At 36.4% G+C, this 26,145-nt stretch overlaps 1 protein-coding gene across 1 annotated transcript; it reads left to right on the top strand.

The window, feature by feature from the left end:
• Positions 1–5,293: 5,293 nt before the first annotated feature.
• LOC133521752 (serine protease inhibitor 88Ea-like) lies at positions 5,294–26,111 on the top strand. The gene is made up of 8 exons (XM_061856821.1): positions 5,294–5,592; positions 13,475–13,772; positions 14,476–14,643; positions 14,960–15,221; positions 15,403–15,501; positions 16,592–16,722; positions 18,458–18,581; positions 23,686–26,111. Exons 2-8 carry the CDS (start codon positions 13,482–13,484, stop codon positions 23,844–23,846), a joined length of 1,236 nt encoding a protein of 411 aa, XP_061712805.1. The 5' UTR covers positions 5,294–5,592; positions 13,475–13,481; the 3' UTR covers positions 23,847–26,111.
• The last annotated feature ends 34 nt before the right edge of the window (positions 26,112–26,145 follow it).

The following is a 26,145-nucleotide window of genomic DNA, read 5'->3' as shown; positions in this document are numbered from 1 at the left end:
TATGAGTGCAGTGCGTCTGTTACATTAAATGAAGACCGTGATGTAGTGCTACGAGAAAGCCAGCATACCTGCGAACCTGATCATTCCAGAAATGCAATCGACATTGCATTCGACGCTTGCAAGATAAAAGTATCGGCTGATTTCGGTTCTGTACAGCAGATATACGAAGATACCATCCAGCAACTAGAGGACAGTGGCCTAGTAGAACCAGATGATATTCCCCCTTTTTATTCAAAACGAGACACGCTGTACAGAACAAAAAAGAAAAGCTTGGAAATCACTAGTTTATCATTTCGTCACCTAAGAAACGTCCAAATTCCAGAATGTTTAGCTGATGACTTTTTAGTTAAGGAATGTGGTGACGACGACAAAATTCTTGTGTTTTGCACAAAAGTAACACGAAAGTTGCTCGAAAAATCAAAAAACAAATCTCACAAATTTTATGGCGATGGCACTTACAAAAGAGCAGCAAAACCATTTAAACAGATATTCACTCTACATTTGGATTTGGACCGAGACACCAAATACCAAAATATTGTACCAGTTATTTACTGCTTGTTGCCAAACAAGACTGAAAATACCTACAAGAGATGCTTTACAATCATAAAAGAAGAACTGAATGTCGAAATCAAATATTACAAGGGTGATTTCGAACTTGCACAGTTGAACGCTGTCAAAAGTGTTTACCCGGATGTCTACGTAAGCGGATGCTTTTTCCACTATTACAAAGCAGTCAAAAGCATATGTGATAAACTCAACCTAGAACAGACACTCATTGGAAGAAATATTACGAAGCTGTGCTCATATATGACATTATTACCCACTAATCTTTTAATGGACGCGTGGGTAGAGATTAAAAAAATGGGAGAAGTGTGCCAAGACTCAGTTGCTTTTCAAGAGTTTTCCGTTTATTTTGAAAAACAGTGGGTACCCCTTTTTGCCATGTTAAGTGTAGCCGAAGAAAATAACCGCACGACAAATGCATTAGAAGGATGGCACAATCGACTGAACAAGAGAACTCCTCCGAAGCCCAATTTACTCAGACTGATTGAAATATTAAAAAAGGAGGGTCGTCACTATGATATTTTTATCAAAAGAACAATACCTATGAGCCGCAAACGACGACAAAAAGATATTCGGTTCAACGAATTTTTAAATAAAAAGCTAAAATCGCTGAAAACATTGAAAATAAGTGCCATGGAGTTTCTGCGAAAAGCTATTAGGGCAAAACTGCTATAAATTATCCTTAGAAATATAAATAAACTATAAGCAGGGCGGTTTTCGATAAACTGTACATGGGAAGGATTTTTTTGTTAATGAAATTTCACTACTTTTAATATACCGCTTATCGGAAACAACCCTGTACAGTGGTTTTGTCTTAACTTCCTACGACCCATGGGTTTGACGTAGGTTATTTTAGTTTTGTGTAAGTTTAATATTTTTTGTTATCTTGATGACTAGGCTGTTCTGTAAGTTAAAGAAGTTTTATTAATATATTTTGTCGAGTTCATTCAGCTTTTTATTCATTTTTGAGGCTAGAGGAGTCAATCTAGGGCAAATTTCACTTAAGTTTGGAACTGATTCTAGGCAGGGCTTGATAACGTTACTAAATTTAACGTTATAATATCGTTAGGTAACGTTAAAATCATAGATATACTTGACTACCGGTACAAAGTGATAACGTTACCTATATCATAACAAAAGGTAACGATACTTAGTTAACGTTACTTTTAACGTTTTTATTGCATAAAATCATCATCAATAAACTCTTGAAAATACTCACGGTTCGCTAGCTTATTCGATAAAATTTCATTATTTCGAGCGTAGGTAATTCTGTGTAGGTAGGGCCTATGGTCCTTGGTAGGGTAGGGCGTACTATACGTAAGGACGAATCGCGAAATGGACGAAATATGAAATGACAAATAGCGAAATGGTCGAACTGCGTCTTGACGAGTCGCGAAATGGACCAAATCTTGAATGTCAATCAGCGAAATGGACGACCTGCGTATTGACGAATCGCGAAATGGACGTATCATATTATGGACGAACTGCGTAGTTGGCAAACGGCAAAATGCGATTTGGACGAACTGCGTATTGGACAAACGGCTAACAAATCGTCAAAAGTGGCTCCAAATGGTCCTTGTAATATTAATAACACAAAGCTGCTGCGTCGCCAGTTATTTTCTTTTGAACTTGGCTTGACACGCTGCCGCGTGTCTGGATTGCTCAGTTCATACGAAGGTTCTGCTATAGTTCGTTTATAAATAACAAAACTAATGTTAAGTATAGAGACCGTGCGTATTGGAGGGCCTGTCATATCGAAACCGATAACAATTCACGCTTCTAAGCAGATGCTGCCCCCTACACTTAACGCTGGCACTATTTCCCATAGTAGGGTCTGCCACCTAGTGGCTTAAATCTAAAAGCGGCCAAGTGCGAGTCGGACTCGCCCATGAAGGGTTCCGTACCATTTATGACGTATTAAAAAAAACTACTTACTAGATCTGGTTCAAACCAATTTTCGTTGGAAGTTTGCATGGTAATGTATATCATATATTTTTTTTAGATTTTTCATTCTGTTATTTTAGAAGTTACAGGGGGGGGGGGGGACACACATTTTTTCACTTTGGAAGTGTCTCTCGCGCAAACTATTCAGTTTAGAAAAAAATGATATTAGAAACCTAAATATCATTTTTGAAGACCTATCCCTAGATACCCCACACGTATGGGTTGGATGAAAAAAATTTTTTATTTTTATTTTTATGACGTATAGTATGTAAAGAACCTTGACCATTCTAATATTCCCATTTCACGATACTTTTACCTCAATCGTTAATTGAAAGTACAGTATAAAAGTAGTAGTTAAAGTCATGTTTTTTTTTAAATACACGTGTACTTTACTTTCCTCGTATTCGAAATGAAAAGTAGAGAGTTTAACTCGGGTGAAAGGCACCATTTCAGTCTCGGATTATTGGTGAGGCTATAGGGGAGGCTACAATATCTGTATTTACCTACACCTTGATAGTTACGCCAAAGACTGGACCTAGTGCGTTGTCCTGATGTGTTGTGTCCATAGCGCAATTAAATTTCGTAGGTAGTTTATACAACAGTTACATAACAACTGTTCTGAATATTAAATATAGGGATTATAGGATGATACAAAACGAGGGGTAGTTTTGTAATAACAGACCGAGAATTTCAAGATGTGACTTACACAATACTTTCGATGACAGCAGAATAACTTATGACGGGTATTCATGACCCACTTAGAAATAAATAAATAAAACAGTGTTCTATTTAATGTAGGTACATAACAACACTTAATTAGTAGGTATTCTTATACAACATTACAACACTTTCTGTGGGTTAGGTACTAAAAATTTAAAAAGTTTATAGTTTGATTACCTACTGCTGTGGCAGAAGTGCCCGAGAGAAAAAAATCGGCCAGTAGAATGTCCGGCCATGCTCAGTGTAGGGTTTCGTAGTAACCATTCTGTCAGAACAGGCGAAACCGGGTCTAATGTTTACGTTTAGTAACTATCTTGTACATTACAAGCATAAGGGACTGACTAAGGGAGTACCTTCGCAGCGCTTTGTTACGTCTTTTTACCGAGTAGAGAAGATTTTTTGTAATTACTCAATAACGGCTGCACCGATCATGTTCGCTTTAGTTTTCATTGAAAGTATTTTTTAAGTTATTGTTTTGCATTTTTTTCATATTTTTTGTATCCATGGTTCAAAATATAGGGGGAGGAGGGACTCATATTTTTTCTTTCAGAGCGATTTTTTCCGAGAATATTAACTTTATCAAAGAATGGTTTTTCGACTCGTTTTCGTTTTGAAATACCTATTCAATAATACCCGACACTATTGGGTCAAAGAAAAAGAAAATCATTTTGTATAGGAGGTAGTACTTTATTTTTTATTTGTAGTTTTTATTTTACCGTTCGGTGGCCATGAATATTTCAGTCGTCTAATTTTGTTTGTAGTTTTTATTTTACCGTTCTATCGCCATGAATATTTCTGTCGTCTAATTTTTATTTGTAGTTTTTATTTTACCGTTCTGTCGCCATGAATACTCGTATTTCAGTCGTCTAATTTTTATTTGTAGTTTTTATTTTACCGTTCTGTCGCCATGAATATTTCTGTCGTCTAATTTTTATTTGTAGTTTTTATTTAACCGTTCTGTCGGCATGAATGATTTATGTATCCATGCCAAATTGTAGCTTTGTAGAACTAACGACCACGGAGCAGAGCCGCGGACGGACGGACAGACGGACATGGCGAAACTATAAAAATGTGCTTACTAACGATATACCAGAGGGCTTAGCCAAGATAACAATATCGTCTGACCGCGACAGAATAAGTCCGATTTGTGAAAAGATGTGATTTTTTCGACGGCGAAGTTATGAATATTGTAAGGGGGAAATTGAACGGGCTGGTGGGAGAAACGGTACAACGTTGCAGCCTGGCAATGTCGGGTTTCTAGAAGCCTATGAACACCACTATAAAGATAGAATTCAAACTGCGGTCTAATCTGTTCTAGAAACCCTGGTCTAGGTACCTAATACTCAAATCCAGAAGGTACCTAATACTTAAATCACGTGAACTGTGCGAAGTTTTTTTGCACCTTAACTTTTATTATCTACATACTTATACTACCATCGACTTCAGATTTCATGGTGGTCGTGTCCGTTTGCACATCAAATCTGGAACGGACTTTACTTGCGGACAAATAAAAAGGTTATCTGCCAAATAAAGGTATTGCCACACTGTGCGTACTGCATAGTACACAGTAGGTATTCACAATCCCTCTGCTGTTGCGGGTGTCCATGGGTGATAGTAATTGTTTACCATGAGGCGTTCCGTTTGCATTTAAAATGACACGACGTTTTTTAACAGTTCACACATTTCATTATTCGTTTATTTTGTTATAAAACACCTTGTAACCAGTGTATATATTAATAATTCTAGGTCAATTCAAAACATGTAACACATATGATTGCACCTTTTGATTGCATTGACTTTGAAACGCGACTTCAGAACACGACCTACACTTGCCTTCTAAAGAACCAATGACTGCTCTTAGTCGGTAATTTAAATTCCCGTGGGTAAAGTTATAAAATTAGTAGAGCTTTATTCGCCGTGGTCGGCAATCAATTTTGTGGCAGTTACAGTTAGGCAGCTGTCCGCTCGAACTAGTAAAGTAATTGTTAAGATTATATCGCACAATAGAGATTAATTTGGACGTTCTGCGTGGGCGGTGCAAAAACTTAAAGTTTTGTCCGGTTTCCTTTACCTGGTTGAATTGTCAGAAGTGGCTCTGCAAACGCATACCTACCAGTTTAACAACACTAACATAAAAGAGGATAGCGACTGGCCCTCATTCAGTCAGGCTTCGAGTCTCTCCACGAACCGACGTAGCGCGCCGCTGGCGACAACACACACCACTCGAAATTCTGTTTAAAACTCATATTATTTTAATTTAGTGACCATATACCACGTCCGTTCAGGCAAACCGCAGTTAGGCAACCAGACGACGAACGAGTTTCCAAAATACCATTTGTGCTTGCCATAAGGATTTCACGGACGGTGAGTTAAGTTATTTTTATTTAAGTAATCATCTTTATAAATGTTCCGTCTACTAACTGCGTGCTATGTTGTTATAAATTGTTGTATATAAATAAATGATCTTATTTTATCCTAATTAACCGGTAGCTTTATTATGATATTCTTCTTACTTTGTAAAGTAAGTAATGAACAGCGCTTGTTTAAATTTTCCGGACGCTGTTTTCACATAAAACTCGACCTGCTATTGTTTTAACCTGGTTGACTGCACATGAATTAACTGCCTGTTAGGTCAACTTGTGTAATACAAAAGTATATATAGTATATGGTTGTGTGTGTTACCGTTCGCTGCCACCAATCATCAACATCATGCGCGCTTTCTAATTTACTGTGAAGAATTTCCTAAAACGACACATTCATCACTAAGAATATGTAGCTTAAAAAAAATTATTTGATATAAATGGTAAGTTTAAAATTTAGTTGTTAATCACTGGTAGACTGCGTTTATGTCTCGCGCTTGCAAAACAAATATAGGTATACTTACCTATTGTTAAACTTATGTTTATATTGTGGTACCTACTTCATTCGTATTGAATACCTAAATACCTCTTTGGTCTCTATACTCAAGAGTATTTAAAACTTATCTCTTTGTATGGAAACATATTTTTTAAGTGACCCGTTTCTTTCGGTAAAAATTGGGTAACATATATTCTAAAATAAAATCGGATACATACCGTATTCTAACTCGCGACACCTAAGTCTACCGACTACAATAACATAACAAATATTATCTAACAGATACTCGTACGTATGCGGGTTCGGCTACGCACATCTTTGCACACATGTAATAAATTATAGCATCGCCTGCGTACTCATATCTTCATTAAAAATTCGTTCTGATCGTGAAACTCGCGTAGGTAACGGTCGTATTCGAACACTGCTTATATAAGATGTCACAGCGATACGATACCGATCTGTCAGTGTCATAATAAGTAACATTTCTTCAACCAAAAACGTCATTTTTGATACTGACAGATCGGTATCGTATCGCTGTGACATCTTATAAGCATTGTTCGAATAATTATAAGGGTTGATCACCAAGATACGCAATGCCGCGAAGATTTTCAGACAACTTAACAAGATCACGTTAATGTGGGTGAAATAAAAATTGTGGATTGAAAAGACGGCCTTTCACATACCGTGATAATAGTTCCTATCTCTGGATCAAATATGCTAAACAAGTAAATAAAAAAAAAACCGGTCAAGTGAGAGTTCCTTTACCTCGCGCACCAAGGGTTCCGTACAGACTTTCAGTTTTTTCATATAACTATAATCACGTAAGACGTTTGACCAGAAGTATACTATTAGCATAATTGTGTCCAGCGCCATCTATGAGCTAATTGGCTAACTAAGTGACTAGAACTAATATTTATGACATGTTTAATAATTTTAGTGTTACTGCTTTATTTTAATTGTAAGGAATTCCTAGTATTACGTGAATGCTATTTTGTGTTTGATTATGTATTTATTTTAGAAATTAGTATGTTGCTATGCCCTGACAGGGGACAGGGTAACCATGCATGCACTTAATACATGTTAACACCTTAATGTAACCATGGTTCTGCAATAAACGAAATGAAATGAAATGAAATTTGTGCGATCTGTATGTATGTTGGTTTTTCAGGATAATTCTTTATCATGTAAACCGATTTCAATTATTTTTGTTTTATTTGAAAGATGGTGCTTTTAGTGTAATCTCAGAGGAATTTAAACTATAAAAAACATCCGGAAACGGGATTAAATTGCAAAACTTATCAAGTAGAGGTCTGATTTTATTTTTCATGTAATCTTTATGATAATGTCATTATTATGTAAATATTTCATAATTTTTCATTCGTAAACTTCGGAGATAAGGGGGGGGGGGGGGGGTAATGGTATTTTTTTCACATTTTCCTATTGTGTTTCACTATGAACAAAAAAAAAAAACTGTTTTATCATGTTCAATTGACAACATTTCATTTTTATAACACCTGAAATATAATATAATTTTGCTTCCTGAACACAGCAATATTAAATATATTTATATAAATTTAATATCACTTATAACAAGACATACAAAAGAGTAAAAATAAAGTTGTAATTTTACCAATTCTACGGCACAATAGGTGAAATGCCAATGCCATTCACCACAAGGAAAAAATAGTTGTCACAATATTGGGTTTGACATTGTCCATTAAATACGACGTATTGATTAAAATTCAAAACAAAGAGAGATTTATTTACATAATTAAGTTACTATCCACTAATCGTTTTTAAAATGGACAGAGCCGTGTATGGATCGATGAGGTAATCATATACTCCACCAAAGTATATCAAATATTGTCTCGTCCGTTACCTACTGCAAAAATAATTCGTCGAAGATATCGGAAAAACCTTTAATTACATTACTTACATTCGTTAGTGTTTATCCGTCGGTCCGTTGTATCCGTATGAAAGCCAGGTGTCGTATTAACGTATCAGTATCCGTTATTATATCCAAAATCGTCGTAGAAATCTGATATTTTATCAAAATTGTTTTAAAACAACAACGGACCAGTTTAAAACATTGACAATGACAACGTCTTGTCAGTGAGTTTTTTTTTCGATGGAGACAAGACTAGCTTCTAGCGTTGAACTGGAGTTACGCCATTTTAGAGTGAGTACCCATTAAATAATTAATAATAAATTAAATACAATTCTTAGTGAAAAAAATACTATCAGCGTATTTCTCGTTGCAATTAAAATGTAGAGAAGCAATAAAATTACAGGGTCAGAAATATGAAATGTTATCAATTTGAGCTTTTTCAAATGATACCCCACTTGACCTAGTGACTAGACTTTAAAATTTTGCCCCCTGTTTATATTGGGATTTTTCCATAATTATATAAATAAAATAAAAAAGCGGCCAAGTGCGAGTCGGACTCGCCCATGAAGGGTTCCGTACCATTTATGACGTATTAAAAAAACTACTTACTAGATCTGGTTCAAACCAATTTTCGTTGGAAGTTTGCATGGTAATGTATATCATATATTTTTTTTAGATTTTTCATTCCGTTATTTTAGAAGTTACAGGGCCCCCCCTGGACACACTTTTTTTCACTTTGGAAGTGTCTCTCGCACAAACTATTCAGTTTAGAAAAAAATGATATTAGAAACCTAAATATCATTTTTGAAGACCTATCCTTAGATACCCCACACGTATGGGTTTTATGAAAAAAGATTTTTTGTGTTTCAGTTCTAAGTATGGGGAACCCCCAAAATTTATTATTTTTTTTCTATTTTTGTGTAAACATCATAATGCGGTTCATAGAATACATCTACTTACCAAGTTTGAACAGTATAGCTTTTATAGTTTCGGAAAAAAGTGGCTGTGACAGAATCGGACAGACAGACGGACATGACGAATCTATAAGGGTTCCGTTTTTTGCCATTTGGCTACGGAACCCTAAAAATATCACTTCCAATATGTCTGGGTTAGCGTTATTCGTTATTCATTACTATTCCAAATCGATAGCATAAGTACTTCTCGAGATATTTAGCAATGTGACAGACGGACGGACGGACAAAGTCCTGCCATGAGGGTTCCTTTTGTACCTTTTTGGTACGGAACCCTAAAAACAACAGCGTATCAAATATATAAACAAATTTTTAATAAAATTTAAATGAAAATAGTTGCTAACCAATATTAAATAGTTATAGATTCTTTAAGAAACCTTCGCAGAACAAAAAAACTTTGCAGAAGTAGGCCTGAGGTTCCCAATTGGGCACTTTTTGCGGTAAAATTTTGAAGTAAATTATAAGTAGGTATTGACCATGCTACATGAGATGATTCCATTGTTATGAACAATTATAGAGCCTAATAAAAACTGCACGCTTAGATCTATGGAGTTCTTTCTAATGCTAAAAACTACTTACTAGATCTCGTTCAAACCAATTTTCGGTGGAAGTTTGCATGGTAATGTACATCATATATTTTTTTTAGTTTCATCATTCTCTTATTTTAGAAGTTACAGACACACACACACACACACACACACACACACACACACACACACACACACACACACACACACACACACACACACACATTTTACCGCTTTGGAAGTGTCTCTCGCGCATACTATTCAGTTTAGAAAAATAATAATATTAGAAACCAATATCATTTTTGAAGACCTATCCATAGACACCCCACACGTATGGGTTTGATGAAAGTAAAATTTTGAGTTTCAGTTCTAAGTATGGGGTACCCCCAAAAATTATTGTTTTTTTTTTCTCTTTTTGTGTAAAAAATTTACTGCGGTTCACAGAATACATCTACTTACCAAGTTTCAACAGTATAGTTCTAATAGTTTCAGAAAACAGAACATACGGACGGGCAGACAGACAGACATGACGAATCCATAATTCCGTTTTTTGTCATTTGGCTACGGAACCCTAAAAATTAAGAATAATGCTTGTCTTCGTAAAACTACTATATTATATTTTTTATTTATGATATACATTATATACATACACTACACGTCCATCAATTGCTACCTATAGCGTCTATACCACTAAAACAAATTCCAATCGTAAACAATTGGTTCTTCTAACCACCTTGCAGACTTGTTATATGCCCTAAAGTATATAAATATGAGTATGCAGTTAAAACGTAAGTGCTGCATTTTTCGTTTTCGTTCCCTCGATTACTGCTGTTGAGTTGTATTTAATTGATATTCCGTTAACGCAGCACTGTCCGTGGAGGATCTTATGCAAACGTTACGTGTGTGTGGCCTCATTGTATCTTGAAAAACCATCCGCCTTGAGAGAATTCGCTACCCTCGAATAGGAATAATATATGTTTACAAAAAGTCCCGCAATATATTTGAAATGGTTAGCAACAACTAACGCAAATGTTAATATCTATTCTTGGAAAATCCATTGACCTTTGGAATATTATAATTTAGTCTGGATGGAAGATTATTGCGACTCATGTAAGGTAATTTTTTGGCTTAGCTTTGAAAAGATTTCTGCTATGGCTTAACCATAAATCTTAAAAAGAATTGCGAATTGTTTATTGCATTTTTCTACGGTACGAAGTGCAGTTGGAACAATATGCGAAGATTCTTTTAAAAACTGTTTCTAAGAATAACACTGACACTGTTTACGGTCCGGTATTGTGTAATATATGTGCCGGTGAGGCGGTGACGCGGCGGACTTTCTCTGCGAGAGTCGGCTCAGCTCACCGACGAGGGAAATCCGTGGCTCATGAACAGTATTGTTCGATTTTATATCTGCCCGAGAGCGGGATTTCCTCTGACGTACAACTGACCTTATCTCAGAAAACCAGTCTATCGACGTTGCGTTGTCTACATATATGAACTATGCTGTCATAAGTTTAATTGCTTATTTCAAATGCATATGGGTAGCATACATTAGCTAAACTTAGACCAGCCTCATATGACTCTCTGAATTATAATCTGAATTCAGATTCGTAATTTTTTTGCCTCACACATGTCTTAAACATTCCGATTGATCAGGTTGTCTCAGGAACGTCTGTCTTAATATTTCCGATGAATGTCAACTGGGGCAAATTCATATTAATGAATTTAATTAATTAATTTTCATTTTCTAAATTCTAAGCGCTCGTCAGTATCATTCTTACAGTACGATCTGAGAAATTCATAACTTGTAGGTCGGTAATTAAGGTTACAGGTTACTTTACTTTTACTACTATTACAATCCGTCCAAGTTATTTCGGATATGGGTAGAGTTAGACCAAACTAGGTTGGCAGAGATTTGAATAGCCCCAAACTACTTACTTAGCGTCAAACTTCTCTAAAATTATGACGTTTAAATAACACTTGCACAGTCTTTGCTATAAAAAATCATTTCCGTGTGTTCAGGACATCATACTGCACTGTTACCAAATATACCCATATAGATTTCTATGGGACTTTCTGATCTACTAAATCTGAAAAAACAGAATGTGTGTGGGGAACATAATGACTTAATGACATTGTATGGAATTCCGGGCTCAATGAATTAAGAATCTAAATTCAGATTATGAATTAAGAGAGACATTCCGGCTGCGTGTCCGGCCTTGAGATACTTAGATTAAGATACATTTTCCTTTGGTAATTTTGGTTTATTCATTTGAGGATGTCCGACGGGTCTACATCTAGAAAATCATCGTCATCGCCAAACCAGGTTTCAACAACCAATAAATTATTTAATGTAGATTTACAAGTATCTAGTTGTTACTTTTTTTTAATTTACCACATTATTTACACATATCAATTTCCGCGGTCGTGTTGTTGGTAGGTATTGATTTAGCCAGAAACGCTGGATATGGACAGATGTGAAGTTCGTCATTCATTATCGTTAGGTACATTTTTATTCTAGAACGTGTTTCTAATAGATATAATTTATGTAAAATATATGCTCTGCTTACTTTATACAGTCATCAGCAAGCGGGTGAAATGTTTAAAATTATTTCAGGATAATTTTATTAATAGGAGAACATTGTTGTGATAATTTTGAGCACTTTCAAATTCTACTAATGAGTATTTAAATGTTTAGTTCCCAGCTGTCCCGTGAATCACTCAATCAGATAAGATTAAGTAATAAAGTGGCGGATACAATTGACCTTGTTTATTAATCGTCTGTTCTGGAAAGTACTTTGCTGTGCAATATAGAATAAAGATACGTTAAAAAGAATATACCCTTATTGTGTACTTTCATTGTAGAATTCTGTTAACGCTGCAGTGCGTTAAAAAGGAGGCTCACGGTATGTGGTTTTTGCTGCAGAGAGCTCTCTTACAGACAGTCTACAAACGAGTTATTGATAAAATTGAACAATGATGCATGTATTTACAACAGACATTTACAAGATAAGATGACATCAAACGGTCGTCAAGACCGTTTGATGAGGGCGTGGTTGGAGGACGGTGCGCCGTGCGCCCCCCGCTGCGTGGGCCTCGCGGTGCTGCGCCGGCGCCGGCACTCGTCTCGCAGAGAAAGCGTGGTGAAAACCGCTCACCCGAGACACTAACCCCTGCCTCTCGATTGTCATTGTCCAGCTGAACGGTTACGAAGATACCTTACATGCTTCTCGTGTCAGCTGGAAGTGTGATGTGATGTGTTTCATGGTTATGATCAAAGATACCTACCTCAATATAAACTAACGGCAACTAACATGAATATACATTATATTTTGTCTTGTTTTCATTAATATTCACACCTTAATAAATAAATGATGTAGCCGTACGTTAGGTCAAACAGTGACATGTTAAAAAAATTAGGTAATTACCAATAGTGATAAGCCAGCTGGAGAACTATAACATTAGGTAATGATACATATAATTACATGCTCAGAGCATTAGTCAATGGTGAGTCAAGAATAATTCAGGATATACATTAATTATATTAAGATTCATAGTCATAGGGATAATGGGTTTTTAAGATAGCAATTTTCTCGGATAAAATGTAACAAAAATTAAACTCGTGACGATAATTTAAGAATGCTATACTTTTTACATTTGATTAATAATTAGGTAGAGCCAGCAAGCATATTCCTGACCAGGTCTGATCTTTGACGTATATTGGTCATATATCATACACTGAAAACATTTTTGTCTCTTCTATTCTCTAAAATTAACGATATAGCTTACAGGCTGTACATTAAGGATATAATTATAAGCTCGACCGAAGTCTGATATCTGGCTGACCTCAATATTTGCTAAACTGCCCCTGACGTATGTGTTGGCTTGGTGGTAGGAATATATAGCAATTGCATTTAATTCCATTTACTCAACTTTCGGGTAGGTATAGAAATCCCATAGTAGGTGTCTATTGCGTACACTAAAATTATTATCCATTGTTTCAGATCCAACATGTTCAAAATAGTAGCCCTCGGGTTGCTTATAATTGCGACGGTGACTGGTCAATGCTTCTATAAAGATGATTCAGCTAAGAAACTGGACCCTGAGGCTCGCACGTCTCTTTATAGGGGCCAATTGGAGTTCACCCTAAATTTGTTTAACTCCATTAATGACGCGTATCCCACCGACAATATATTCTTTTCGCCTTTCTCAGTATACCACTCTCTACTGCTAGCTTACTTTTCTGCTGGGGGCCAGACGGAAGCGTCTCTGAAGGAGTCACTACAGATAGAAAAATCTTTGGTAAGTATGACATTAGCTTCTATTATGTTAATCGCTTTACCTTAGATATATATGTCAATGTTTTACCTGTATTTTGTAACTAAATGTCATTTTCAGGTCTGATAAATAGTTATTTATTCATGTAATTATTAAATTCTGGTAAATAATGCCTTTATATAGTGAGTCAGCCATTTTTGTATCTACCTAATTGTACTTGCTAGTGGCTTTGTGAGCTGTAGATCTCGCGTTAAGATCCATAAGCTTGAAAGTGTAAAAACAAAAAACTCTATTTCTTTTTTTGTCATTATCACAGCGTACAGTCAAGTGTAAAAATATGGGTGTACGTCCTACTCAAAAATATGCCCCATAGCATCTTATTCCAGTGTAATAAGAGCGTAGTACCATATTTATGAGACGATTCTCTCAATCCTTATTTTTGCAGCTGACTGTACTCGCAATGGTGTTAAATGTCTTAGATGCCAATGACACTTAAGTCCTTTATGCAAATTACCACCATGTTTTCCGCTAACTAACGGTTGAGAATTGCGACCTATAGAGGAGAACATCCGGACATACGAAAGCGTTTGTTCGAGTCAAAACGGAGACCTTCGCTAACGCTTCGGTATTTTAAAAGAATAAAAACGTTGCGTGTTTGCTGCTCATGATAACGTGTTATAGGGAGACACAACGTTATACCTACTAGTAAAGTTCTTGATTGTTCTAGGATAAAATCAATTTGATATCAGCATACAAGGTAGACCGCCGGTCCCGCTTGACGAATAACAACAGCGCCAGCTATGAGTTCAACAGCGCCAACAAAATGTTCATCGATGAAACGCTCGACGTCAGGCAGTGCTTGCTCGACATCTTCGAGGACGAACTAGAGAGACTTGTAAGTAAATATGACTAAAGAGCTAAATAGGTCTGTTCTTTAGAGTGTTAGGAACGCTTACCGGTATTGTTAATCATGACTAAACTGTATGTAAATTTTTTAGCTTGGATTTTCCTGTGAAGTAATGTTTTATGTTTTAATTAGCTGGGTAACCAAAGCATACTTAATCGAAATTGTTACAGCTATAAACATTCCCCGCAAGTGCAACGCAATTATGCATGGTTTTTAGCAATAGTTGTTTACAATCTAGGTACATTGCCTTTGTAAATATTCATACATAAACGACGTAAATAATTGTAGTGGTTGTAATTTCCAGAATTTCCACGAAACGCCCTCGGAAGCACGCGAGCACATTAACAAGTGGGTGGCCGCGGCGACGAAGAACCATATCCAGGCGTTGATCCCGGAGGACGGCATCACGCACACCACGAAGCTGGTGCTCGCCAACGCCGCCTACTTCAAAGGCGTCTGGGCCTCTAAATTCCCCGCAGAAAGGACAAAGAAAGAGGCTTTCTTTGTTTCTGAAACTCGTCAAACGCTGGTACCGTTTATGAAGCAGAAAGGCACTTTCCATTTCAGTAAGTATTAAGTATTGTGCTGTTTAACGATTTCCCCAAACAGTAATGCATTATTATCTAATAATAAACACAATTAAAAAATAAATCGGGTTCTTTAGAATCCTAATGACGTTTATTCTAGTATACATGTATACCACGGCCCGTATTATATTGAAGTAAGTTATACTTATTTAATTTCTAGTGGTGAGCGAAGACCTCGGTGCACAGATTCTGGAGCTGCCCTACAAAGGCAACGACATCAGCATGTACATCCTCCTGCCGCCCTACTCTATGAAGGAAGGTTGGTATTTTTTTCTTTTACTAACAGCGTTGTAATGGTAATGCGGCTACTTTACTACTAAATTAGGGCTACTTGCGCGTTGCAGGGTTAGCCAACTAGCTCGGAGTAAGCCGTTTAAACCGGGTTGAACTGTACTGTATAACTCCCGGTTATACGATTAACTCGGAGTTAGTTGGCTATATAACCCTAGAAGGCGCAAATAACCTTTAGCATATTTAATTAATTCATACCTTAATGTATGAAATTAGCGATTCCGGGAGTTCTATTCCAAATTTGACATTAATGAAGACATTGTAACATCCGACAGACATGACAAATCGTTGCAAGCCATATGGAGAGTTTGCTTGGCCCTACTCTAGGCAAAATATATTAGTGTCAGATTTCCACAGGTCATACCTGATGTCTTCGTATTCTTATTTGTGCTGGTAAAAGTGTCCGAAGTTCGTGGTCAGCTGCAGTCCGTGGCGTGTGTAGTTTGTTGTTTTTCAAGGAATACAAAACAAATGACACAATACTTATGTCATAGCACAATCGGATTAGGACCAACCTCGAAATCTCTTGAACAGTCATGAAATTTGGTATGTATATAAATTAAAGGCCCCTTTTCATGCCCACACCATTTTACAATTGGGGACCTTGAGGAATCGCAGCCATCTTGGAAAATGTGTACCATCCAAGAGAAATTCGCGTTTTACTTGAAATTTACGGTCTTTACGAAAATATCGTGTAACTAGATGCAAATTTTGAGTTGTTTCCTCGTATTGGCTGGTGAAATTGACTTTTAAATGATGAATTTGAATGATAAATATTTAATAACATTCAATGGTGTCAAATTAAAATTTGTAATTTTTTGACATTTTTCTCGCGTTGGTGTGGTGTAATTTTTTTTGTTTCACTCGGTAGCAAAGTTTGTTGAGCCCCCGGGTCTTGAAATCCTTGCAACGAACGCTCAAAACGTTGGAATCTTTCGCTTGCTCTGGTATCAAGTAACAAATTGGGTCCCTTGTAAAAAAAATACTTATTTTTATTTTCATTTTTCTATGTATGAGACTGATGCATGAAACTTAACTTGTTTTTTGATTTGTTGCAGGTGTGAAGAACATCATAGCCAACCTGACACCCGAGCGACTAGCCGCCGTAGTGGAGGAAAGCTACATGGGCCGCGAGGTCATCGTCGAGATCCCCAAGTTCACCGTTGAGAAGAGCCTGCCCCTGAGGCCAGTAAGTATTGATATAAAGTAGGCAACGCGCATGTAATATATATCTGGTGTTGCAGGCGTCCATAGGCTACGGTGACTGCTTACCATCAGGCGGGCCGTATGCTTGTTTGCCACCGACGTGGTATAAAAAAAATAGGCTTCAATAGAAATGGCAAATAATGTAAACAAAACATTTACCTTCAATTTTTCATAATCTCTCACTTGTTGTGGACAACCATGATTTTATCAACCGTAACAGAATATAGGTACTGAAATATATTAATTATTAAAACATATTTCAATTTACAACAAAAATATCTTACAACTTATATATTCATATACGTCAAACGCAAATCTCTCATAAAAATCTATTTGTTCACATTATTTGGCAATTTTATTGAACTTGATATTTATATTTAACAACATTAATGTTGAATTGATTTCGTTTGATTTTGTTTATTATTTTACAGTTAGTATTTTCCTTGCGTTGCTTGATGTGGAGAAAAATTTAGTGTTGTACTCGGTGGCAAAATTTGTTCAACCCTTGTGCCTTACAACCCTCGCGACGCTTAAGATTCCTCTTTGCGAACCACTCGCTACGCTCGTAGTTCAATTTTAGAGTCTTTCGTTTGCTCGGTTTCGGGTATCAATATTAGCACGAGAGGTTAAACAACAACTTTGCCCTTTTGTATGTTCGTGTCATCCACGATGACGCGCAGATTTGTCAAATGCAACCTTTAATAACATGACAATACGAGTGAAGGCATGCGTCCTCGTGAATGATACGATCTATAACACAAACAACTATTATATGGCCTGTTATCAGAGCCGGTATTATGGTCTTTTTCTTTTTTTTGCTTAATGTCGTGCGCTTAAGTCAATTAATTCATTCAATACTGTTTGTGCGATTAGGTACGAGTAGTACTCTGTGTAGCTGTAAGATTACTTCAACTCTCCTGGCGACATCTATACGATACTTGCTATTAAACTTAAAAAAAAAAGAAATTTCAAGGATTGTATTGTTTAAATAAAGTAAGGACGGTATATAATGAATGCGGGACTAGGAATAAGTAAACAAGTTACATACCTTTTATGTGTGCTGTCACTTGCTCAATTTTAACTTAAATGCCCACCGAAAACTAGTGCCATAGCTTACCATATTGTGTTGTGTTTAGTATTAATATGAACAACTTTAATTGTTAGTACCTGGGCGACCGAGCTTTGCTCGGTTATAACTATTTATTGTAATATGGTGGTGTATAGGTGACATTCTTAACTACATTACTAAATTAAACTTGTCTAAAACAATAAAAATTAAAAAATTATAATTATATAAACTTGAACATATAAAAAAAATTAGTCACCGGGCGAGATTCGAACCCGTAACACTCGTTTCTAGCCGTCCGCGTCTTAACCCGCTGGACCAGACCGGACAGTGGCCGGCAACATGAAATTAGCGACCATATTCTGCGTCGAAAGAAAAACGCATGAAAACTCGAAAACACGCGTTTTCCCAAACATAAGACTAAATAATCTAGATCGATTGTATACCCCCAAAAACCCCCATATACCAAATTTCAGCGAAATCGTTAGAGCCGTTTCCGAGATCACAGAAATATATATATATATATATACAAGAATAGCTCGTTTAAAGGTATAAGATTTTGTGACGTCTAATAAATATATGTTCTTTCTAACCTTCTAAAATGGGTTTGTATTCGAAAATAGAACGCTTACGACATGTTGTTTGGTTTCAGATCTTGCAGTCTCTGGGAGTAGGCGACTTGTTCAACAGCACCTCCGACTTCACGACGCTGACGGAGGACCAAGTCAGCTTCGACGATGCCGTCCACAAGGCCAAGATCCAAATCGATGAAGAAGGTACAGAGACCTTGATAGCATACTTTCTGCCCACTCGTACAGTAAGGATTATCTGAAATGATTTTTGCCCTAAGCTGTTAAACAGAAGGCATTGTTTCTTTTGTGCATCGGGGTGGCTACTTAATTTGTCATTAAGTGAACATGGTCTCGCCCGTTTAAAAGGCAATTTTAGCGTTCTACTTATATGGTTCAAATTCAGGTAAAAGCATTCGGTGGTAACACTTTTGGGTAATGCAGAACGATAGGTAAGAATATTCGGATATAACAAAAAGCTGTTACATAAATTTGAGCCATATGTGTAGGATGCTAAAATTGCCTTTCAAACGGTCTTGATCCTTCTCACTAATTCGGTATTCGGTAGCCACCGCGGTGAACAAAAGAAACAATGCCTTTCGTTCAACAGCTTCGGGTTTCAGGGAAAAAATACTTTCGGATAATTTGTACTATACCGCTGCTACTCAAGCAGATGGCTCTTCACGTGTAATAGAGTTCGTCTAACCTATTTTTGCAACAATATAGCAGTAAATAAGTGAAACTATTAACATCATACTTTTGTAGGCGTTTAAGTGCCATCACTTTAAATGCCATACTCTGCCAATGCAGTGCGGAGTTAGCTTGGACTTACTGTGCTTACAACGTTTTTGCTTATAAAGGATGTCTCAGTAAGAGTCCACTTTTTAATGCAAAAACACGTATTTTTTAGTAAGTTATGATATTTATATTGCATTATAAAGGAGACATGTTCCGATTATGTATGGAATAAAATATGTAGCAAATAGGGCCCTCATGGTTCTGATGACAGGCCTTACCTACTTTCTTCTCTCTCTTTTCATGAAATTTTAAATGACTTTTTGACCAAAAGGTGGTTATCTAACTGATAACGCGTTGGATCTCGGCTATGAGTTCAGGAATTGTTTCTGGTTTATTCGCACAAACTCGAGATTTTACAAAACCCCAAGGAAAAAATCGCACGGCGTTAAATCGCATGATCTTTTGGACAGTCAACATCTGAATTTCGTGGGATGATCCGGTCTGGAAATTGTTACTTCAATAAATCGATTGCTTCATGGACGTTTTTCTGTAACGCTCCATTTTTAGGGTTCCGTAGCCAAATGGCATAAAACGGAACCCTTATAGTTTCGCCATGTCCGTCTGTCTGTCTGTCTGTCTGTCTGTCTGTCCGAGGCTTTGCTCCGTGGTCGTTAGTGCTAGAAAGCTGAAATTTGGCATGGATATATAAATCAATAAAGCCGACAAAGTCGTACAATGAAATCTAAAAAATTTTTTTTTTTTAGGTTACCTCCCCTACACGTAAAGTGGGGGTGAATTTTTTTTTTCGCTTCAACCCTAAAGTGTGGGATATCGTTGAAAAGGTCTTTCAAAACTAATAGGGGTTTTCAAGAAACATTTTTTGATAAAGTGAATATATTCGGAGATAATCGCTCCGAAAGAAAAAAAAAATGTGTCCCCCCCCCTCTAACTTTTGAACCATAGGTCCAAAAAATATGAAAAAAATCGTGGAAGTAGAGCTTAAGAAAGACATTAAATGAAAACTATAGCGGACATGATCAGTTTAGCTGTTTTTGAGTTATCGCAAAAAGTTTTCCCTTCATAGTAAAAAGACTTTGATTAGGTACTGATTATGCAAATTTGCCTATTTGTTTAACTCGGGTGAAAGGTACCATTTACTACACTTAAAGCTCCAGTTTAGCTTATTGTGACGGAAGAGTAACTACGGAACCCTACACTGAGCGTGGCCCGACATGCTCTTGGCCGGTTATTTTTATTAATCGGAATAATCATGGGTGACAGCTGGCAAATTTCAGAGTTGCCATATACATGAAAAAAAAAATAGATCGTGCACTCTTATTGAGACACCCTATATGTTATTGCCGAGCGAGATGATCGTATATGAGGGGGCGGACTGAAAATCAGCGCTGCGCAATCAATTTGTAATAAAATGGCTGACGCAGCGTACGCTGAGTCCGTTCCTTTTGCCGCGCATGCCTATTATTATTATTTTTAAGTGAAACATTGTATTTTGTGTGGCAATAAATGGTTTCTTATTCTTATTCTTATTCTTATATGAGCGGACGTGCATAGTGCTTCTGGGCATTTACCGCAAATCGACAACCATTGTGCCTATTTTGCGTGAAACGAGGTAGCACTACTCTAACCACCCCAGCTCCTCCACGAAGCCTAGCAAAGTTTTCAGGTTGCTAACTGCCTCTCCTAGTGTGCACGGAGTCCCTAGGTATTTGTTCCTGTATACTTTTACCTGTTTGCGGTCTAGGAGAATATGTTGTGTTGTTGCTTCTTCTTCCATGCACGCTCTGCACATGGGGCTGTCTGTTTTACCCATATTGTGTAGGTGTTTGTTAAGTGTGTTATGTCCTGTAATTAATCCCATTATTTTACGTAGTTGGTGTCTAGCTGTTTTCAGTAGTATTATGGTGAGCTTGTGGTTCAGTTCCGGTAAAAAATCCTTGGTCTGCCTGCATGCGCACGTGCATAATCGGTGACAGTTAATTCGGGCCAAGCTGACTCCGCATGGCATTTGCTAAGACAAAGTGTGGAAGGTCATAATAAACGTCATTCTCTATGATGTTTATAATGACACCATCCACAATTTGTTCTGTGAAATTTGGTGCATAGTTAGCTTGGACGGACTATATAAATGATCCATAACCAAGAGCAGTTTGTCTCTTGCAAACGACTAAGTTGTGTAATGATGTAATATAACTATTGATACTAGATAGGTTATACTCATACATAAGGATAAAAAATACTTCCATATTTATTTCATTACATATTAATGAATCTGTTTTTGATGATTAATTTTCGCATACCATTTATCGTTGTTAAACATAAGCTTGTCTCTTTCTCTTTCGGTGTGCGGCAGCTCGTTTGAACGTGCACAATTTTTATCGCTTGTCTAGGCGCGACTAAAGGCAACTTGCAAAATTTGTACAGTCTAAGCGTTTCAATTTTGGAACGCCTGGAGTTATAATACCTATATCATTAAGGTTAAGCAACGACTACTATACATGAAGCAAGCATTTCTAAATATAAGTAGGTACCTACATATATCATTCGCTTACCAAAGTGAAATGGCATCACATATTGCAGTGCGATTTTTAAAACGAATTAATTTATATTTAATTATAGATATCTAGTACTGTACATGTAGGCTGAATGGGAGACTCGATTTTTCAGCAGATCCAAATAATATTTTGTTGGAAATAATCTGCATAATTGCGGTTTAAGTATTTTTCTCTGTTTGATCTCTTTTAGCTGATTAGCTAGTTTCATTAAAAAAATGAATTATGGGGATGACATGTATTTACCAACCTGTATTATATTAATCATACAGTATCCGCAATTCCGCATGCCGCTCCGATGTGTGAGCGGGGTGGCGCTAATATGTCTGGTACATTCATAGCGCTGTCTTGGTCACACATCGAAGCGGTGCGCGGCAGCTTCATTTTAGAACCGCGTAATAGTACATTAATTAGAATACATAAAGTACTGAAGAGTATTGTACGAGGAGTAAGTGTTAAATAAAAAGTAAACCAAGCTTAGTGCTCGTCACTTTATTTTATTGATTGTATTAAGACCGCGTATACCAAACTGGCCGCGTAGCCAACACGCAAATCGCTTACGCTCCGTAGCGATCGAAACGCAATTGTCACTGTCGCACTAATATGGAAGAGTAATAGAGAGACACAAAGCGTTTCGTTCTCGTAGCGATAGCGGTTGTCACCTTGGCTAGGTCGGCCGTAATCACATTCTTTTCACTATGATCGCCCGAATCAACAATACGGTTTCGTGGGAATCTGCTGAATCCCGCACCGGAACAGGTGGCGCAACAAACATTGGCGTCGCCATAATGATTTTTAGATTTTAAGATTTTTATTATTGTTTGTATGTTCGTTTGTAAGGTATCTATGGGTCTTAGTGCTCATGTGCCTGAAATATATTCGGTGAAACAACTTTGTCAGTAGAAAAAGGCGCGAAATAGAAATGTTCTATGGGACGATAACCCCTTGTGCCTACATTTTTTAAATTTGCCGCTTTTTTCTACTGACAGAAATGGCTTGACCAGACTATTAATGATATTTAATTTAATTTAATTTATAATGACTTCTTGCGAAAGGCTTCAGATAAAAGTAGTAGTCAACCAATCACGTATCGCCTAAGGATAGAACAAAAGACATCAACGCGCTACTATTTAATTAATAAGAATTACGGTGATGCCTTTTTTGTACTATGTATCATTTTATGTACTAAGATACTAACCTAATTTTGTTTAATTATTTTATAGTTTTATAGTAGAAAACGTATTATTTTAGTTTACTAGTAGAACAAGTGTTGTATACAATACAATACTGATATAGTTAAGCTTTTCAATTTCGTACCTTACTTAGTCCACTCAGCGTGCTTCGTACGACTGAAAAATTATCTCTTATATCACGCTTCTTCTTCTCTGTCCTCGCCTTTGTCCCGCTATACGGGGTCGGCTTTCTTAACCATGCCGCGCCATTTGTTGCGGCATTCTAATGAGAGAATTTTCATGCCCCTTTGGACAGTGGCTAGCGGTCTACCGCTTCCCCTTTTTGCATGTTGCGATGGAAAGGCACGTCTTCATGACATAACATGGCTTATGGAGCTTCTCTATGTGTATGTTTTTAGCAGCCCATGTTTCAGTGCCATATAGTATTGCCGGTCTTATTGCAGTCTTATACACTTTGCCCTTGGTTCTTACTGGCAATTTGTTGACGTATGGCAACTTAACGATGTCTAATGTGAAATCAGTATCGGCTGTATGTACGGTACGCGGTTAAAGTGGCAGACCATGCAATTGCATTCTGTTTTTGTCCTACTTATTTTTAATCCATTATTTTCCAGGGCTTCCCTCCATTGGTCTAAATTTTGTTGAATGCTGTACTTACTGTCAGATATCAACACAACATCATCACCATATAATAAATTCCAAAGTGTAGGCTTTATATCATGATTGTATAAAATAATATTAATAAGTATATGTGTATCAAATTATCATATATTATTTACCTAGTATTTAAGTTAAGTTCGCTTGTCGCAGGAACCGTGGCTGCAGCGGCAACGGCCATCTTCGGGTTCCGGTCATCGCGGCCCGCGGAGCCCACCCGCTTCGTGGCCAACTTCCCCTTCGTGTACCTCGTGTACGAGCGGCCCACCAACTCTGTCCTCTTCATGGGCGTCTACAGGGACCCTAAGAAGTAAACAACACACTTGGTACAAAAGTGTTTATTTTTGCGTTTTTTAGACCTATAACTAGTAACTATTTCATTTTTATACTCAATTAATGAGCTCTATGCTGTAGATATGCATGGTGTTTTTCCAACCACTTGCAATTGAACTAACCATGATATTGTGAAATAAATGTATGTTCCATAGTAAACTTCGAGGTTTAATCGGCGGACATTATTTTGTATTTTTTTGCTGATATTGGGTTGGTTCATATCTATTTTTAATACCAGGCGTTGGAATTACGCACTGTGTTTTAGCAGCACACTGTACTGTTTATCACCAACATAAATTATACAGAATGATTTCTGGGTCGTGATCCAGAACCACTTTTTCTAAATCTATAAATGATTCACATTATCATACGGTAGTATTTGATTTAAAGATAATTAGTTTAATTTTTATTATTTATCAAGTAAAATTAATCTTATATGAAGTAATCATGGTCACCCTATGACTTTTGACATACGCTGTATGGATAGCGACAATACGTTACATTGAAGTAGGGTGACCAAATAGTATGCAAAAATGTTTTTTTCTACTTGTCATCTGAAAAATAATCATAATTATTGGTGATAAGATAATAAATAATGAGCAACATCATTAGATTTATCTTTGAGTTATGTGTGATGTCTTGTTTTCTTGCTCCACGACCCCGAAATCACCCTGTATAATCTGTTTTTCTAGTAAAGAATCAGGAAAAAATGCTATGAATGTTCAGAATATAAATAATGAATAAAGTATAGTGCCACTAGTGTTGGTAAAACTCCTGTACCGTCTAGACTTATTTAGGCATCATATTAACACTATTTCGACTACGCTGTCAGGAATTTGCAATCAGACCAGTGATTTATCTTCCTTATTAATTAGATACATCTGCATTAAAGTCTGCATAGACGTGTGATCCATGGCAGAGTCATTATTATCCACAGTATGAAAATACTCGCAATAGCACCATTACAGTATTTATCAAACTCGAAGGGTAGGCTGACACATGTCAAAAAGCAATTATAGGGTTGTGAATGTGTCAGTGGAAACTAGAAACAATTTGTTACGATTCTTGATTAAATCTGCAAAGGTAATATAATTCTATTGAGTTCCGTTTTACGTAATGAAACTCAACGATATTAAAATTTATCTTTTTATTTTTATAACATAATATATATTTTGGTGATTTGTGTCTGTTATAACGAGATATTCCAAGCTACGAAGATATGTATTTTGTCCTATTGGGATTCGAGTTATTTTTGTTAAAAAAGGACTGGTCTAAAATGTTAATGGCATGGAAAAAAAACATATGTCACCCTAATTTAACGTTTGAAAAAAACTATACCGGGTCGTATTTTAAAATAGTTAACCTACATTTGTGTAGAGTTAATGATTATAATGATAATAGATGTACAGAGATTGAAACACGTAAGTTCCTTTTTCTGTGTATTGTCACTAAGACAAAAGACATTAAGGTACAGGTATATATATTTCAATGTTCTTGTATGTACTCTGGGGCCGGATAGACATCTACGATAAATACGTTCTCGTAAAGACTATTAGCAGAGTTAGGCAAAAAAATACATAGTTTCACTTTATTCTTAATCACATCAATTTGATTGCGAATCCAATGACATTCCAAATAGATTGAATTCGCTATGATGAAATAAACTCATATAGTTCCTAGGCTAATACATTAATTAATAATACTTACATATATACCTTGTAGTAACTCATTTAAAGGAGATAATTCAATCAGAAATAGTTCAATCAAATTAAATAATCACAATTGGATTTAGTTGAGTGGCGAATCTTTAGTTTCATTCAGTACCTATCGGTAACGATTAATTACTCAAGAAATACTTTGATTGAATTTCATTTCGATTTAATCTTAATCACGAGTGCCCAATTCTGACTACTAGATAATATTAATAACCTATCGCTGTGACATACATGTTTATAAGCCTACAGATCGAGAAAGGAAGAAAAGACTTTATATCCGAGAATATAGCCACGATTTTTACCTACAACTCCGTTAGATACAACTTACTTCCTGATTTCTACAAAATTTGTAGAGTGACTAATTCTCGTCATCTAGTTTAAACGAATAAAAAAACTAATTTCTTAGTTGTATTAGGAATGTAATTAATAATATAGGTAGTTTTAAGTTTTATTATGTATACCATTATTTGTAATGAGTAAGAATTCAGGTGAGACGTAAGTTTAATGTAAAAATAATTTATTGGAAATTAATTGAATATTTTATTGAATACCCTACCCCACAGGC

Source organism: Cydia pomonella, chromosome 1, assembly GCF_033807575.1.
Source record: "Cydia pomonella isolate Wapato2018A chromosome 1, ilCydPomo1, whole genome shotgun sequence".
Classification (NCBI taxonomy): Eukaryota; Metazoa; Arthropoda; class Insecta; order Lepidoptera; family Tortricidae; genus Cydia; species Cydia pomonella.
This window is presented reverse-complemented; position numbering and strand designations above follow the sequence as displayed.

Coding starts and splice junctions, on each gene's coding strand:
- LOC133521752 (XM_061856821.1), top strand. CDS start 13,482: ATGTTCAAAATAGTAGCCCTCGGGTTGCTTATAATTGCGACGGTGACT. Junction 15,502..16,591: donor GCCCTACTCTATGAAGGAAG/GTTGGTATTTTT, acceptor GATTTGTTGCAG/GTGTGAAGAACATCATAGCC. Junction 16,723..18,457: donor AGAGCCTGCCCCTGAGGCCA/GTAAGTATTGAT, acceptor GTTTGGTTTCAG/ATCTTGCAGTCTCTGGGAGT.